This window comes from Dermacentor albipictus, chromosome 6 (genome assembly GCF_038994185.2).
Source record: "Dermacentor albipictus isolate Rhodes 1998 colony chromosome 6, USDA_Dalb.pri_finalv2, whole genome shotgun sequence".
Taxonomy (NCBI): domain Eukaryota; kingdom Metazoa; phylum Arthropoda; class Arachnida; order Ixodida; family Ixodidae; genus Dermacentor; species Dermacentor albipictus.
Window position 1 is genome coordinate 95,951,854 of NC_091826.1, and position 18,537 is coordinate 95,970,390.

The 18,537-nt window shown below is 45.9% G+C and overlaps 1 protein-coding gene across 3 annotated transcripts in view; it reads right to left on the reverse strand.

The window, feature by feature from the left end:
* The window catches only part of LOC135907512 (calcium-activated chloride channel regulator 1-like), a 135,788-nt gene that overhangs the window by 45,320 nt on the left and 71,931 nt on the right, over positions 1–18,537 (reverse strand). For 2 of the 3 annotated variants that reach the window (XM_070520900.1, XM_070520902.1), the window contains 2 exons: positions 9,647–9,898; positions 3,679–3,897 (listed from right to left, as the gene is read on the reverse strand). In XM_070520900.1, coding sequence (XP_070377001.1) covers positions 3,679–3,897; positions 9,647–9,898 — 471 coding nt within the window. The remainder of the gene's footprint in view (positions 1–3,678; positions 3,898–9,646; positions 9,899–18,537) is intronic. The other variant, XM_070520901.1, reaches the window with a different exon arrangement.

Sequence of the window (18,537 nt, forward strand, 5' to 3'; positions counted from 1 at the left end):
AAGGAAGGATGCTATGGGCCTCAAGCGATTATTGAAAATTGTGGAACACTCAGGAATGACCACCTACGTTGTCGGGGAGTTTGGTGTTGTTGTGGCTTAGCATTTATACTTGCACTCATGGTACCAGCCAGATGTAGCGCGGCATATGTAATACACAAGTAAAACCGCCGCAGGTGTGCAATCCGAAAAGAAATGTAGTTCGAGGCAGGTCGCCAACACATTCAGGCTGTGTGAAGCTACAGGAGGCCATGAACACAAACCCGAGGGCATTGACAATGGCAAGCTTATGTTTGTATTCTTATTACAAACATAAAACATATCAGTTAAAATCACCACTTGTGTCGGTTTAACGTTAATAGAAGCAAAATCAACCTTCACATTCATTAGGCTACAGATGGGGCACCTCTTCAAGTAAAGAGAGTCGCCTACTGTCCATCGCAATTAGACGTTTACATCTACATGGCTAACTGTCTAGCAGATATTAGCCGACGAATAGAAACGACGGTTATGACGATTGACCATGATGGATACTTCGGACGCCCACGCGAAGCAATAAGCTGTGGGTGGTTTTTCAGTTTTTGACTTGCACTAACCGAAGTGCATTTTTCCAGTCCCGGCTACAATAAGATCATGCGCTTCATAGATGACCGGCGTGCGAGGATCATCACAATTACTAAATACGATCTTGTGAGCGAGGTACTTGTAGGCTACAGCGCTGCCTTTTCCTCCAATGAACACAGTGAGAGAATCTTTAGTGTCGCTGCAGATGTCGTCAGAAAAGAAAAGAAGGGAGGAGAAAAAATTTTTCAACAGAATTCGTATTGAACAGGAGCAACGTGTGAAGGAATGCAAAGGATTCAGTGAAAGAGCCAGCGGAGTTGCTTCGATTTAGAGGTATTTTGTGGCATTTAATATAGGTAAGAGAGTAACTATCGGCTAATTGATAATTTTTTTTAATGATTCCTCAATTGCTTTTGAGGGACAGTGATTCCACTTCCGCAGTGACGCTCAAGAAGAGTTCTTAACTGCCAATGAAACTTGGGAATCCAAACTAGTGCCAGATCTTTCATATACCCTATACCGACGCTTCGGAAAGACCACAAGCAGTCAACTAGTCTACGTCCCATAGCTATAACGCCTCGTATCTGCAAATTGCAATTGCAAATACTTAGCATCTGCAAATGCTAAGCACGAGAAAACAGCAGTATATCAAACACGTATAGCTGGGTTTGCACCTTACGCAGGCTGGTTTCCAGCCGAACATGCCCGCACATGACTGCCTATGATTGCTACGCAAAGTGATCAACCGTGAGTCTGGCAAACAGGTACCTGAATGCATTCTAGCAGTAGATATGCGTAAAGCAATCGGCAACGCGAAACAAGAGGTCACCGCATAGCAATTAGCAGCCAGGTACCCAAGTCAAATAAAATACAATTGGATCCACAGATTTCTCTAAAGCAGACAAATCCAGCTGTATGGAAAGGCACCGGGATGGAGTACGAAGTCTTACTAAGCGGATAGTGGCCAGGGGTACCCTAGGGCTGTATATCCTCGGGCATATACTATTCAAGCTGGCCATGACATGGGTGGTGCAAAGTTTTAAGCCAGACACAGTAGCCGGTTTTACAGTTACGCCAAAGAAATCACGGTATGGATGGAAGCGACACATTATTCGGAAGTGCACGTCATGCAAATACAACTGGAAGCAACGAGGCTCAGCCATACCGATGCTCTAAATAACCTCGGACTGCAACTGTCACCACAGAAGATGAAATTGATTAACGTAAACAGAAAGAAAGTGACTAATGTAAGCAAGCATCACGTTACGCATCGCCCAAAGCGATCTAACGTCGACTAATGGACAAATTTGGTTATTCGGGGCATCAATTCCTAGCTGCAAAAGCTCAAGCTCCTAGCATGGGATTCGCACATTAAGCACAAACAGAGACCATTGTTGCATATGGTTCCACAAATATCAAGCAAGTATGAAGGAGGGCATCAGAAAGCATGCTAAACCCTTCCGAAACAGTAAGGATTGGAAGGATTCTTTACGGAGCATCTACGTACGGCTTCTCTAAAGGAGACCTTGGCGATATCCAAATGTTGCAAAACGCGACCCTTCGTGCGATAACTGGGCTAACGAAGCATGCAAGGAACGAGGACCTGCTCAAGCTGCTAATCATACCACACATTCGAGACATAATCAATGAAGCACAAATACAAAGGTTCTACTGCATAGAAAAGATGACTTTGGGAGAACAGATTATGGCATGGGGTAATAAAGTCCACGCAAAGCCGGGACCCTCAGAATTCACCACAGCGCCGCCATGGAAAGCACCACTGGGCAAACGGAGGCAAGAACACTGTATGGCCAGGAGAAACACAGAATCTCAAAATATATCTGAAAAGAGATTGGAACTAAGAATGCCGTACCACACCGTTGACGTCTGAATGGACGCTACAATCAGAAACGAAATAGCATGACCTTGTTTAGCACATCTGTACCCAACACAGTGGCAATCACATACGCCAGCTTCCCGGGGGTACAAATTTACACGCAGAACTGTCGCCATATTGGAAGCGGTCAGCGCCATTTCAATTCACATGTGACATATTGCAGAGCAGAGTGCGCGAAATTATCATCAGATCGGTACTCACTCGTAGGACGTGGTGGTCGAATTACCGGAGATTACGACAGAATTCGCTGTCGCCAAGGGCACTAGCAAATAGATAAAACGAATACAGGACATTCAAATGTTGAAATTTTGTGTAGACCGGCGCACACCGGCACGGATGGGGAAGGCGCAGACACTCTCGCAGTTAGCGCGCAAGTGGACGGGCTTGATAATACGTACAGCACGGCACGCACCATTTCCCCGCCATGCCCTGCCTACCAAAATATCCACCTAAACGAATGGGCTGAAGGCTCTCCTAGCAAAGCACCGATGCATTGCATCGCACCAAATTTAAAGCAGAAAGTACCTTAGTCCACTTGTTTGACGGCAAGGGCAGGCTTAGTCGTACGGACAATGTTTTTTTATGAAAGTTAGGGCCACCTCTGCATGCACAATATACATACTTGTCAAAAGGCACCAAACCAGAAAAGCTACGACTGTGAACACCTGTGACTAGAGCACGCACTGTCAGGAGTCATGCAGAGCAGAATTTCTGTACTGTATTTCGATTCACGCAGCTTTCTTTTTTTAAATTGAAGCTCCATCATGAATACTTACCTCATGAAGCCATTATAACTCTAGGCAAGTGAACGTAAACTAACCTTGAAAGACATTAAGCCGTCTCGACATATGGCAGAGAAAGTGGCTTGTTCGAGTATTGTATGAAGGGTCAACCAGTGCTAGAGTGACGGAACTGAATATACACCTAGTAATACCAGTCTGAATAAAGCAGATGACCAAGTACTGAGATGAATATGCGCCTCGGTTACCAATCGAGGAACATGAATTCCTTTCCCACCCAATCTTAATCGTTAACAGCGGGCCAGAGCCCTCCTTTTCCTTACAAAATGGCTTTGTTAATTCAATTGTCCAATGGGCACTACGTCTAGGCTACTGCCATGATTGGTACGTCATGAGAGGCGGCGGCTGAGAAATAAATACAATCGAACGAAAGTAACCTGCATATTATGTCAATAATGGTTTGTAAGAGGACAGCCATACCATGGCTGGGCTTGGTATGGTGAGTGATTTTTCGCGGTCGCTCTCAACTTCCGGACAATTCTGACACTTCTTTCCTGTAGGATCCAGAAGCCACGCCGTGAGTGAGTAATGTCCAGTGGATTGGCGGCTAATGGTAACGATTGTGTTGTTTCCCAAGGCGTCATCAAGAAGGAATCGTTCTTGTATAGTTCCGGTGAAGCCCCTTGTTTCGTACAGCACCTGTAAGACGAAGGCAATCCTGGTTTATTTAAAGTACAATATGATACAATCATTTATATCCGTGGAATAAATGAAAGTCGTGGGTAAAGCTGCCTATCAGATCGGTTTGAGAGAAGTGCACAATGTAGCCACCTATGGACAACAGATTCGTTGGTACCAGCAAACGAAGGACAGTCTAACAACTTATAACAAATATATCAGAGAAAAGCTTTCTAATATAGAACAAATATTTCCATGTAATAGAGGATGCAAAGGGAACCATAGTTCATTGTGATAAAAGCAGCAAATATTTTTTTCCAAAAGAGAAATTGGGTGAGATTCAGTTCAATACATAATAAATTTACGCTGTCTTCCCACATAGGTGTGCACTATACATGATATATTTGCACAAAGTAATTTGTTAAAGAAACAACGAAGTTTTATTTTATCTTTTTTTCTCATGGTTGAGGCGAGTACGCATTCTGGGTGATGTATAATACCTAGTTCTCACGACGGCTCTCGAACACAGTGGTGGACACACTGTAACGCCGAGGATAACATTGTATATTGAGTCCCTAAAAATATTACACTGTATCGTCAATTGTTTCTATCTTTAGTCAAACGCCGTAATGTTCGCTACGTTGGACACGAATTACCAACATGAATTCAGGAAAGGTTTCCCTTGCAAAAGCCAGTTACTAGAATTAGGTACAGAACTACATTTCAACATGAACAATAACCTCCAGACTGACTGTATTTTTCTTGATTTCTCAAAAGCCTTTGATGCTATCACCCATTGCCCTCTGATTTCTAAATTATCTGCCCTTCGATTAGACGCGCTAGCCATATATTGGCTCCGTAACTTCTTTTCACTCCACCAGCGGTTCATGTTAATTAGCAATTTGCAATCCTCCCTTTCTCGTGTAACTTCGGGCGTACCACAGGGATGCGTCCTCGGCCTCGTATTGTTGTTAATCTACATGAACGACTTGCCAGTAAACATTTCTTCCTGCATGCGAATCTTCGCTCACGATTACATCGTATATCGTCCAATAACCTGGGGCGACGACCACTTAACGCTGCAAAACGACTTTTACCACATTAACAACTGATGTAAAAAAGGCTCATGTCGCTGAATACAGAAAAGTGGAAAATAATCTCCTTCACAGGCAAGGAAAACATTTCCAACTACTGCTACACCATTACAGTTAACAACGGTCGCAGGCACCACCTCATAAGTACCTTGGTATTCAGTTCACAACCAGCCTCTCCTAGTCTCACCGTATTACCACCATATGCGCAAAAGCTTCAAAATCTTTAGGATATTTACGTCGAAATTTACTTAACTATCCCGCTCACATTCGTCAACTAGCTTATCAGACCTTCGTTCGCCCACAGCCTGAATTCGCTGCAGCTACCTGGTCCCCCTACCACAATTATTTAGTTAACCTGCTTGAAGCGCTTCAGAATAGGGCCACCTGCTTCATTTCACGCAGTTATGACAACCGTAACAGCAAACCACACAGTAAGCTCAATCTTTCACTTGAATGCCTTAGTGCTGTTCGCGACATTGCCGTTTCTGCCTTTTCCCAAATGCGCATACAGCAACACACCATTGCCCTTTCACCTTGATGCTCCTTCCAATAAATCACGTCGGTTGCATAATCACTTAGGTTTCGCGCGATTATAAGGGTCAACTCACGCCTTCTCCTCATCTGCTCTTCCTCGCGCCATACGTTTGTGGAGTGGTCTTCCAGCCAACATCGCATCCAAACAAGACCACGATAGTTTCCCTCAAATTCTGCACTCTTTCTTTTCGGAATGAAAACTTACCACTAGTTTTTCCAACTTTGTTTACTTCCTGTGCCATGTCCTGTGTCCAACCCATGTATTTCTTTATTTGTTTTTATAGCTTTATTAACAAAGACATCCCTCAGTTTTTCTACAACTGCACGTGTTTTTCTGTTGCTGTTTTTTTTTCAGTATCCCACTTTGTGCCCCACTTCATTTTGTCTATTGATAAATATTTTTACTATGCACGCGATTAGTTCCTGCGTTTTTATTATGCCCTATCCTGGTGCGTATTTGAAACACTGCAAACTGTTCCTGCGCTTAGAATCCGTATATTTGGTTCTCTACCTTTGGTTGTGGTTTCTTTTGTTTTTCCTGTTGTCATTGTGATTTGTATACCTTATTGTTCTTGTGTGCAGTTTTGCCATATGTATAATGGCAACGAATATTTTTTGACGTTATCTTTTTTCCTGCCAAACCTTATATTTCCCGTCATCTCACATTATCGTGTGATGGAGAATACCTTAGTAACTTGCGATTCGCTGATGATATTGCCTTGCTTAGTAACTCAGGGGACCAATTGGAATGCATGCTCACTGACCTGGAGAGGCAAAGCAGAAGAGTGGGTCTAAAAATTAATCTGCAGAAAACTAAAGTAATGCTTAACAGTCTCGGGAGAGAACAGCAATTTACAATAGGCAGCGAGGCACTGGAAGTCGTAAGGGAATACATCTACTTAGGGCAGGTAGTGACGGCGGATCCGGATCATGAGACGGAAATAATCAGAAGAATAAGAATGGGCTGGGGTGCGTTTGGCAGGCATTCCTAAATCATGAACAGCAGGTTGCCATTATCCCTCAAGAGAAAACTATACAACAGCTGTGTCTTACCAGTACTCACCTACGGGGCAGAAACCTGGAGGCTTACGAAAAGGGTTCTACTCAAATTGAGGACGACACAACGAGCTATGGAAAGAAGAATGATAGGTGTAACGTTAAGGGATAAGAAAAGAGCAGATTGGGTGAGGGAACAAACGCGAGTTAATGACATCTTAGTTGAAATCAAGAAAAAGAAATGGGCATGGGCAGGACATGTAATGAGGATGGAAGATAACCGATGGTCATTAAGAGTTACGGACTGGATCCCAAGGGAAGGGAAGCGTAGCAGGGGGCGGCAGAAAGTTAGGTGGGCGGATGATATTAAGAAGTTTGCAGGCACGCCATGGCCACAATTTGTACATGACCGGGGTTGTCGTGGGAGAGGCCTTTGCCCTGCAGTGGGCGCAACCAGGCTGATGATGATGATGATCACATTATCGTCGTTTCCTCTCCATTTCTTTGTGTTGAATTGCAAATTTGAGCCATATATTTGTAAACTGACGAGTTACCTTACACTTTTATTACCCCCCTTACTATATGCCCTGTCAAGGGGCCTGTAAGCTATCTTCAATAAATAGATAAATAAGTAAATAAATCGTCAACTCATGGTCCACATAAACAAGCATTACGCCCATACTGCCTAATATTTGTGAGAGCAATGTTTAGTTTATGTTGACTTACTTGATTTCTTAGCAACCATTAAGAAGGTGTTTGACAAATGACAAGGATTGACATATTCAAATGAACCTTCATTCCCCGGACAATTGCCCTCTGGAAATATTTAGCTATTTGGTTACCGCTAGTATTGCGCTCGTATTTGGTGCGTTTGTTTTAACGTTTGATTTCATGACACAATAGGCGCAACGTATGCCGCGATACTTAAAATTATAGCTTGATCATTAGCATTTACAATGCACGTAAAACAGTAATAACTGCTCAGACAGTTATTCAAATTTCGTATGGGAAAATTCAAGGAAGCACCTCAAGGGACACATATTACCGAGTAAAGAAGAAAACATACAAAGTGGGCGCTTGTTTCCTAGTTCCTGACTTCTGCGAATGAGATCCCATAAAACAAAAAATTATCAAAGTTTGTTGGAGTCAATATGGGGCACCCAGCCCCCTGCCGGTCTAAAACGCTAGGGGGGGGGGTGTTCGTGCTCGTCTCTCTGTCTCTCTATCTTCCCCTTCCACTCTCTCTTTTTATCCCCATTAACTCTTCCCCCCCTGGAAGGTAGCCACTTGGAACTGCTGGTTAACCTCCCTGCCTTTTTTTGTACTCTCTCTCTCTCTCTCTCTCTCTCTGTATTCTTCAGAGAGCATTTGCTTTTACTCATTGCAGCAGACACCTAGTTCCTTATATGCGGAGCTTTTTACGCTAGCGAAACGATGGTTGTCAGGTTTTGGAAGCTTGCAATAGCGTCGTCGTAATTGGATATTGTGTTCGATCAGCTTTTCGGTGCAAGCAAGGTGGTCTTGTGTGCATTCAACTAGCCCTGGAGCCTCCACATGCTTTGTTAGGTTCCTGTACAGTAATGCTACAGTAATATGGAGTATTGCACCATATGCACAGTAATGCACAAGGATACACATAGGAGCTATTCAAAATGCAAGAGATCAGAGTAATAGCCAAGCTACGGCCGAAGGTCGGTCTGGGATCAACTGCGTGCTTCTGTGCGAGTGGAAAGCCGGAAGGAAGGAAATGATTTCGCGTAATACTTGTACACATGCTGATGAAGCACGGATGTATGAAAGCAACCCAAAGACGGAAAAATAATGTTTCATTGATATTAGCCGAACACAATCATCAAGATGACACGCATTCGTGAGCGTATACCTTTGTTGTTTGTGTATATGCGCTGCTGCTCTCGTATAAAAATGACGCCGCTAAATCGACCAAACCGCAAATTTTGCGTCGTTTCATTGAGTATGTGAGCGCTACACGCTAGGTTCGACGAAACCTTCAACGGAAGCTTTGTTTTCCCCAATAGGCCGAAAGATTGCCTGATCTGAGAAACAGTTCAAGTTCAGTCCTCATTTCTGACAGTGTATAGCGCTGTTGGTGTAGAATAATTCCAACACAAATGTTTAACAACGCTTTGAACGATCGATCAAGCAGATCGCTTTCTCTGGGGGCGGTAGCGAGAGAGTTAAGCGGAGGTGCTCGCTGTCTGCCTAATGTTGTTTATGTCTACACTTAGCGATAGTCACCACGTGTTCATGATTACTTTGCTGCGCTGGTTGGAACGCCGCTTGATTTCTCTGTTACGTATTATAGTATCTTTCTTTTTTCATTTTGCTGTTCAGCAATTTCCCTTACTGGTCTCGAGTAAGTGCTATAAATATTAAAAAGGAATTGCTGCAACATTGCATAAGCGCGGTTCGAAACTACTATAAAGAGCAAACGTGTTTATGAGAAAGTTGTTGAGCAACTTGAAAATTTTCCGATCCAGCGTTCTGCTTATACATGTTGCACTAAAGTTATATCCAAACCTGAAATAGAGCCCGCGAAATAACATAACTGCCCCGCCACTTGTCGAACGTCCGCTTCACAAATCTAAAGCACACAAGTTTATAACGTTACCCACAGAACTTATAACGCTAATGTGTAGGTTGGACTTTCGCAAAATGTTCATAAGCCTAGTACCTGTTTCACGTGAACTGTAAGCTAATATAAAATGTGTTCACTTGCGATGAACAGGCACTGTTTACAGAACAGCGATCTGTTTTCTGCCTAGACTGAGAGAAATGTACACTTCAACACACTTCGATTGTTTTGAAAGACAGCAGTTATTGGCAACATTAAGAACATATGAAGCTATATATAGATGTTTTAGTCACCCTAATTTTGCTTCCTCTCTCAAACGCCATAAATATTGTTCAAATCGCTGGAGCGACTGTTCCAAAAGGGGATTTCTACATATTACGTGCACTTGAATACGAAATTCAAAGATAGCTCTCAGCTAAATCCTTCTCCTAGTTCTCCAAAGCGCGCTAACGCACTTTGTGGTCGTGAAACCGAATAGGGGGGAAAATACGTGTACAAATCTCAACTGCCTCTACGGATATTCTTGGTTGTGTGTTAGAAAACCTGTACTTACAACCATGGGTTTGTGGGAGCGCTTCGTCTGGAAGTCGATCCTATCGAAAAAGACGGTCTTTAGGTCCAATGCGGGATTGTAACCTTCGCTTTGATAGCACTCGTCATTAGCAGACTGGAATATTTCCGCACCTGCTTTGACTGCTGCTATTTGTGGCGTAAATTCACGGTGGGAGGGGGCCTTGGTACCCTCGCAGTCGACCACCGATTTACTGGTGTTACATTTCGCAGTTTCCTTTGGAGTAATGGGCACCTGGAAGTGATGAATACACCAGAAGGTCCTTTATTACTGAACCTGTGCACATGACGGACATGAGCGAACGTTGCTGGTGAGCCATCAGTTCACGAACTGGCTCCTACGTTTTCACATCAAATATGAGAAATTCTGCAGCACCAACGGCAACAAACATTCACCTACGAATTACCGTCCCCGTGCTGAACCCAGCTGAACATTACCCGAACATATAGTTTTTGCAAACCTTGCAGACCTTCTGCACCGAAACTTATTTTTACGGGTAAGCACAGATGAACCCTCTGTGAAATCTGTGAGATCACTTTTGAAGCCGCGAAAGAAGCGATTGATGGAGAAGGAATGCGCGTGCAGGTGAAGACAATCGCCGCGTCCACGCCCTTTCCCTTTGTACTGCCATGACGCAGTGTTCTTTGTGAATGTTCGTGGCTTCCAAGCGCTTGAGCGTAACCAGCGTTCACGATGAGCAACGTCGCAGGAACGTTTTTTTAATGTCAAAAACCCGTTTTCCCCGTTTAGAGTCTTATGAAAATCATGAGTATATTGCACGAAGAGATTAAAACAAGTACCTGAGTAGTATTCACTTCCCAATTGGCACTCATATTCGTTATAAAAATCATGTGGACACTAAGAGCTCGTTCACTCAGCGGACGCTGTCATCCCACCATCGTGCTGTCGCGTTATCAACGGCGGCGCTCTTGTCTTTTGCGCGTAGCGTCTTAGAAAGTCACGATGAGCGTGAAGTGCGTTTGGCTGCAAAAAGGACAAAGCTCAAGTGCACACGCCGTCCCAATGCAGTCCACTGGCAAACAGCGGAGGGAGTGCAGGGCTAAGCTTTCCTGTGCTGGTACGCATTGTGAGCATTGCGCAAATTAGCATTCCTGCTGAACAGCTGTGTGCATGCAAAATTGACACGACATGGTCTCACCTCTTGCAGCTACGATGTGACGCCTGAGGGCCACTGGCGGTGGTCCTCCCTAGGACAGCGCCGCGAATAGCCTAATTTATCTGTGCCAGGCTTAAAAATAGCGCTGATTTTTGTGTTGCTGCTGTGCTATTTCAAACGTCTATGAATGAAGGAACTAATTTTGTTTGCCTTTTCAAGAAAGGGAAGAGGCCGGGGGGAGAGAGGGAGGTCCATGTCCATAGGATTGTGGGCTTCGCCAGGTAGTTGGCCTTTAGCCTTTCGCCTGAAATGCCTATACACGCTACATATAGGCAAGTTATGTTGATGCATATTCTCGCTGCAGCGGAGCAGTTTCCCGGGTTCCAAGGGACATGCGCCAAAGCATCGACCCCACGTATCGTGGAAACGCTGTCCGAGTAGCTCGAGCATAACGTTATGTATTTCAATGCGTCGCTTTATGAAAGAAACTGCACATTTCTAAGCGATCATGTTTATTTGGCGCTATCTCGAATTTTCGTGGTAGTCAGCGGCGTATAGTTGTAAAAGCCTATTCAAAGATTGCGATAGAAGCGCGAGGGGTTATCGCGCAACCAAATTGCAGGACGCGTGCGTCCGCGACGGCGAAATAATGTACCTCGTGGAGGCATCCATATTCTTCTGCAACCGATCTGCGCTGGCGTTGATGCCGCTCGAGTGGATCCACACATGAAAGACCGGCGTATATGCATACTCCCCTCATTTATACCGTTACGAATGTGTTGTTTAACGGCTCCATCCTTGATGAAATTAGGCAGTCGAACAACAAACGCTACATAAAACTATCACTGCAGCAAATAAATGCCTTCAAGAGCCTGAGTATAATAAAGAGACATGAACGATAAACTCATATCATAGGAGGCCAAAGACCACTGTCACCAAGGACAACATAAGAAAGATTATTTGTGCCTAATAAATAAAATAAAAAATGATAAATTTATCGGAATGAAAGCGGGTGACAAAATTACCTGCCGCAGGTGGCGAACGATCCGACAACCTTCGCATTACGTGTGCGATGCTCTACCAATTCAGATACCGTGGTGCCATTTCCGCATCCACTTTCTTGGGTATGTATGTTTCCTAGTAGAACACTGGCAGTGTCTGTCAACGCCACCACTCACAAACCTTGGCGGTGGATGGAGAACATCCTTTCTGACGCAGGCGTCACGAGAACGTGATCTTTGTGGGTGAAGGCAACCGGTCAATAAACCCACACATGCTGCCTGAAGGCATGAGAAGTGGACTACCTGAAGTGAATGAAGAAACAAGTTCCCGCAGGCAGGGAACGATCCCACAACCATTGCACTACGTGTGCGATGCTCTACCAATTCAGATACCGCGACACCGTTTCCGCATCCACTTTCTTGGGTACTTATGTTTCCTAGTAGAACCCTGGGAGTGTCCGCCACCGCCACCACTCACAAACCTTCGCGGTGGATGGAAAGCATCCTTTCTGACACAGGCGTCATGAGAACGTCAACTTTTTGGGTGAAGGCAACCGGTCAATAAACCCACACATGCTACCTGAAGGCATGAGAAGTGGACTACCTGAAGTGAATGAAGAAACAAGTTCCCGCAGGCAGGGAACGATCCCACAACCATTGCACTACGTGTGCGATGCTCTACCACTTCAGATACCGCGACACCGTTTCCGCATCCACTTTCTTGGGTACTTATGTTTCCTAGTAGAACCCTGAGAGTGTCCGCCACCGCCAACACTCACAAACCTTGGCGGTGGATAGAAAACATCCTTTCTGACGCAGGCGTCATGAGAACATGAACTTTTTGGGTGAAGGCAACCGGTCAATAAACCCACACATGCTACCTGAAGGCATGAGAAGTGGACTACCTGAAGTGAATGAAGAAACAACTTCCCGCAGGTAGGGAACGATCCCACAACCATTGCATTATGTGTGCGATGCTCTACCAATTCAGATACCGCGACGCCGTTTCCGCATCCACTTTCTTGGGTACTTATGTTTTCTAGTAGAACCCTGGGAGCGTCCGCCACCGCCACCACTCACAAACCTTGGCGGTGGATGGAAAACATCTTTTCTGGCGCAGGCGTCATGAGAACGTGAAATTTTGGGGTGAAGGCAACCGGTCAATAAACCCACACATGCTACCTGAAGACATGAGAAGTGGAGTACCTAAAGTGGATGAAGAAACAAGTTCCCGCAGGCAGGTAACGATCCCACAACCATTGCGTTACGTGTGCGATGCTCTACCAATTCAGATACCAAGGCGCCATTTACCCATCCACTTTTTTGGGTGCTTATGTTTCCTAGTAGAACCCTGGGAGTGTCCGCCACCGCCACCACTCAGAAACCTTGGCGGTGGATGTGGAACATCCTTTCTGACGCCGGCGTCACGCTAACGTGATCTTTTTTGGGTGAAGGCAACTGGTCAATAAATCCACACATGCTACCTGAAGGCATGAAAAGTGGACTACCTGAAGTGGATGAAGAAACAAGTTCCTGCAGGTAGGGAACGATCCCACAACCTTTTCATTAGGCGAAGGTTGTGGGATCCGCTTTCTTAGTATACTCAAGAAAGTGGATGGGGAAACGGCGCCGCGGTAGCTCAACTGGCAGAGCATCGCACGCGTCGGTGGGTCCAGAGGTTGCAGCAGACCGGCGGACTTGGTGTTTGGTAGTTTACGCAGCTGACAGTCATGACAAGCTTTCACGAAGGGCACAACACAAGAAAATTGGTGCTCGGAGTAATATTTCGGTCGCGTATGCGCTATTGTTTTGAAGAAACGTAATTGCCCGGCACAGGGGTCGTTGTGACCTGCCTACAAAACTTCCTCACGCGTTGCTGTAAGGACGGCAGTAAGGAACGTTTCTTCACTCGTTTCAGTTTCGCTTGCAGAGTAGGTTGCTCCGCAGGCAATACGATGTCAGTTCTCATGGCAGCCAGCGTGGAATAACTTCGTCGGCCGCTAGAAGATACCAAATAATAGGAATAAGTTCTGTTTATAGTTCAGACATTTTATAGGTCAGCCATCCGGTACGATTCAACCGCATCAAGAAACAGCAAATTTTGTTAAAAGTCTAAAGATGTCAACAAAATCAAAGGACGTGCCAGAGAATGAGCTTCGCTATGTTTTTATCCAGATCGATCGACGACGTTAATTTCGTACTCCTAAATGCGGAGGCTCTAACGAGCGAGGCGGTCTGATGGATTCCTGAGATTAGCAAGCCAACAAAGCAAATGGTGGTCGCTAGCCACTTCAAGTGGCTGGCCATACAGGAGAACTGAAATTTACTGATGACCCAAACGATTACTAAACACTCCTTCTTATGGTCGACAGTTCGCGGAACGCAGTTTCGCGTTCCGTACCATCTCGCTATTGAACAAGAATGGCTTCGAGCCTGACAACGCTGGCGTCTTTAAATTTCAGATTGAGGAGCATTGCCAAACTTCGCGAGCACCGGAGCTGCTTCAACCCCTTTGCGTAACTCTCTAAACGCCTGTTCTTGCTATTTCTTCCACACGAAGAAACGTCATGGCGTCTTATTCGCGGTAGAAATTCAATTATTTTGAGAATTCCAAAAAAAGAACATTACGGCAGCAGAAACCAAGGCTGAAAAATTGCTGAACAGCCATCTTGTCTTGAGGTAGTTGGAACTGAGCGGTGGCAGCCAACTCCTTATGGTGTCACCGAATGCCCTGGGCCTATTCCCGTGACCGATAAACTTGAGGCCCGGAAAACCAAATCGTCATATTTCTAGCTTGATCGTTAAATTTTTCTTCCTGATAGCAGTGGGAACACTCTTCAGCCACACCATCTGTTGCTCAAACGTGCTTAAAAACAAAGTGACATCATTCAGGTAGACCAGGCACGTCTGCCACTTCAGTTCCGTGAGTCGGGGCGGCACAGAGGCCGAATGGGAAGACTTTAAATTCGCATAGCCTGTCAGGAGTCACAAATGCAGTGTGCTCGTGTTCACGCTCGCAGACTTTAAGCTACCTGTACCCTCACTTATGGTCTAACGAGGTTAAGAATTGGCAGTGAAGTAGATACTCCATTCCACCGTCAATCCGTGACAGGAGGGCAACATTGCGTTTGGTGACTTTGTTAAGCCGTCTGCAGTCGACGCAGGTGTCCTTTGTTATTAGAATGGCGGAAGACGCCCACGGAATAGCCGAAAGGTGAATCGCGTGTTTATTCCCTATTTCTTTATTTTCGCTTTCAATCACCTTGCGTTCCACTGGCGACATGTGGTATGGATACTGACGAACTCCGCATGCTGCCTCCTTCGTGAAAATACGGAGTTTCGAAACGGAGTGCCACTGCACCGGATTCTGTGAAGAAGCAATCAAAGACTTCGCTCACGTGTCCTAACAGCCGCTGCTTCGGTAGCACCGACAAGCATGCATGAATGAGAAGGCGGCTGCTCAGGCTGGTAGCAGTTGTCATGCCCGGTGATATCACTTCTGATATATCGATGTCGAAGAAGTCAGCAAATTCGTTGAGGTACGCTCTACCTGTGATTGAAGGACGCGCTGAAAGTCGTTGTTGAAATTCGCCAACAGAACTATCGATCACTTCCTCGGCAGCTGAAGAATGCCTCGAGAATTCAAGATGGATCAGAAGCCAAGTATTTGCCTCGGCGATGTCCCCATATTCGTTGAATACACCCCTGGTTACAAGGACTAATGCGCTACTTCTTGGCGGTAACGTGTTTTTGTTGTCGACGATGCGCAAGGCATTGTCATGCCTGTCCTAATTACTACTTTCCATAGCATGCACTATGGAAAACGCTACCACCAACTCACAGAAATTAATGGTGACTCCATTAGCCTGCAACAAGACCATACCAAGAATCTAGTCTAAAACATCTAGGCAGGATAAAAAAATCTCCGACGTACGTAAAGCCGCGAATATTCATTCGTGCAGTACATCTGCCCAGGGGATTTAAAAGGTGGTCTTTTTCGGTATGAACCTGTGACCCCACTCCACTTGGTAGATTTCTTTCTTTAGCTTAAAAGCTAAGTCGGTGCTCCTAGCCAAGGTGCTCCAGTGTCGGTTAATGGTGCTATTTCTTCTTCGTCTACGGTTACTGTAATATCAAACATTACCACTTCTCTTGCGGTACCTGACTGTGTGTCCGGATTATTTTGCTCTCGTCGCTGTCCTAACGAAGGCTCTTCAGTGCACTTCATATCAATGACCTCACCTGCTGAGTTTGCTGGCCTCTGTTTTCCCTGTCCACAGGGCTGAGCGAGCGGTGCCTCGGAGCGCCACTAGAGAAGGCTGCGCTTTAGCACAGGCATCGACCAGGTGACAACGAACAGTGTTCATGCCGCCGATACTCGAATGAACTACGACTGTTCGCGGAGTTCTCCATCTCTACGAGTCGCGAAAGAGGTGCTTTTGGAGAGAACTCAAGGATACCTACTTGACCCTAGGAACCCGCTCTGTAAATAATTTCGGCATCGCCACAGTGATAAAAAAAATATCTGTGGTCCGGTGTTCGCCGAACGTCACTTTTCGTCAGTCGTGTTTCAGCAGAGGACGGCGCGCTGCGATGCATGAAGCCTACTTCCATTTGTTCGGTGGGGTGTGCGAAGGCAGAGGTATTGTACAATGCAGGACGCTGCTGTGGCGTCTCGTACCGTTCAGGAACTAGGACAGCCTGCCTGATTTCAGCGCGAACCATTTCAGCCATGGAAAGTTGCAATACGGGTGGCTGGGCTGCCCGCAACTTCTGAATTTTTTTTTTTGATAACAGCCTTGATATCCTCCCCTAGTGTGCTGATGACGTTGCCGAGAGCAACGGGAGCGAGGTTACTTGCAACCATGACGTCGATGTATTTTCTGGCATGCTGTTGAAGCAATTTTTTAATGGTTGTGGCTTCGGCGAGAAAGTCCGTGAATATTGTCGGCGGGTTACAAATGAGGCCAACAAAAACGCCTTGCTTGACACCTCACATTAGGTGACACACTTTCTTCTCTTCAGTCGCAGATGCGTCCACAACTGAGTCTGAAGAGCAGAGCTATGTCTTACACACAAGTTGCAGAACTCTCATTCAGGCTTTGAACCCTCGCCTGAAACACCGATTCGGCTTATTCTTTTCAGTGAGCACTGGAATAGGCATTGAGAAACTACCGGCGAAATTTATCTCACGATATCAACGTCTCATAATGTTTCTCGAACCACGTCGTCGTTGAATCCTCGAGAGCAAAATCTACACTGTGGAGCTTGCACCCTTGGTTCCAGTCGTTGAAAATGGCGAGACGCCCGAAGTGGTGACGAAAATCGGTCGCGCCTTCAAATCACCGCCATGAATTGAATCCGGCGTCCGGAAGTGATGATGGACTGTTCTTCAGTGGTAACCATGGAAGGTGGTGGATACATTGTCGCCGCACGCTCAGCTAGCAGACCATGCCGTGCCTGGAGTCCATGAAGGTGACGGCTGGTACGTGCGTCAACAGTGGTACGACAGTCAACTCGTATGTGCTCCACGTTTTCTCCAAATTCATGTCTTAAGTCATGTGTAGTTGCTTAAGGACCGCGGCAACGTATCGGCATAATTAATGTCCGTATATAACGCTCTCGACCCCCCCCCCCCCGCCCCCAGTGCTAAATGACTTATCTCTATTTAATTCACCCGCTCGAATATAACTCCTACCTGTCAAGCGATTTATTGATGTAACATTGCACTGAACTCACGGAGCTAAACACTAACTCTCATCACGCGCCCAGCAACAGGTCAGACGCGCGTCTTCGTTGCATGGGCCTCGGGAGATACGCTGAGCCGTCCTGATGACTCATGGGTTACGTAGAATGACTGTCACAGTAGGGCTTAACTCGGGTGAAATGGAGAGGGTCGCTACTGCGGTGCTTCGGTGGTGTGACTATTTCGCGAGCTACGTAGCTGGCAGGGGAGGTGTGGTCTACCAGTGGTATAGACATTCTTAGCGCAGAAGACGTTGGGAAGTGTGGCCAAGGCTGTGACGTGGTGTACTCAACCACACAAGGAAGTAAGCTGGAAGAAGTTACGTCTACAGGTTATTGTGAAGTCACCGCTTCCTGCGACAAAAAGCTGCGGCTATAAGGGAGCGAGCCAGCTTGCGATAACCTTCGATGTATCTCGTCGCATCAGACACCGTTGTAGGCATTAGGAAAGGTGTGGTAGGTGGGAAGCAAGGAGTCTAGTGTGCTCTACGGCCCTTGTGCGTACAGAGAATGGCGGAAACTCAGTGGCAGTTTGTGTAGACGTGTTATAGGCAATCGTAACAAATATCCCAAAAAAATGACTCAGTACGTGTGGGCAAAGGCGACATGAATAGTCAAATTGCTATGTAGTGTGCGACTAAGGGCTTAAGTATGTGAAACCATTCCTTTAATGGTGCCTAAGCATGCGGTGAACTGCGTTGCTTGCTGCGAAAAGGGCTTGGGTCGCTTCCGACTGGAGCGCATTACCTTATTCCTTGAGTAGCCTGCACTGAGAATTCGCGAGACTAGCAGTTCCTGCCTGCCGAACGACAACCAATTCCCTTGACTAGGGCACTGCCGACGACCTAAGAGCAAAAGCAAACGACGACGCGGACCGACGAGGGACCACTTCGAGCAGGCGACGAAAAGTCTAGTTTAAGGCCCTTGTCGACATCGTGTTAGACCACGTGTGTATTCGTTGTGACGGCTATATAAGTAGTCGGTGCACTTGTTCCGCTGAAGACAGAGCG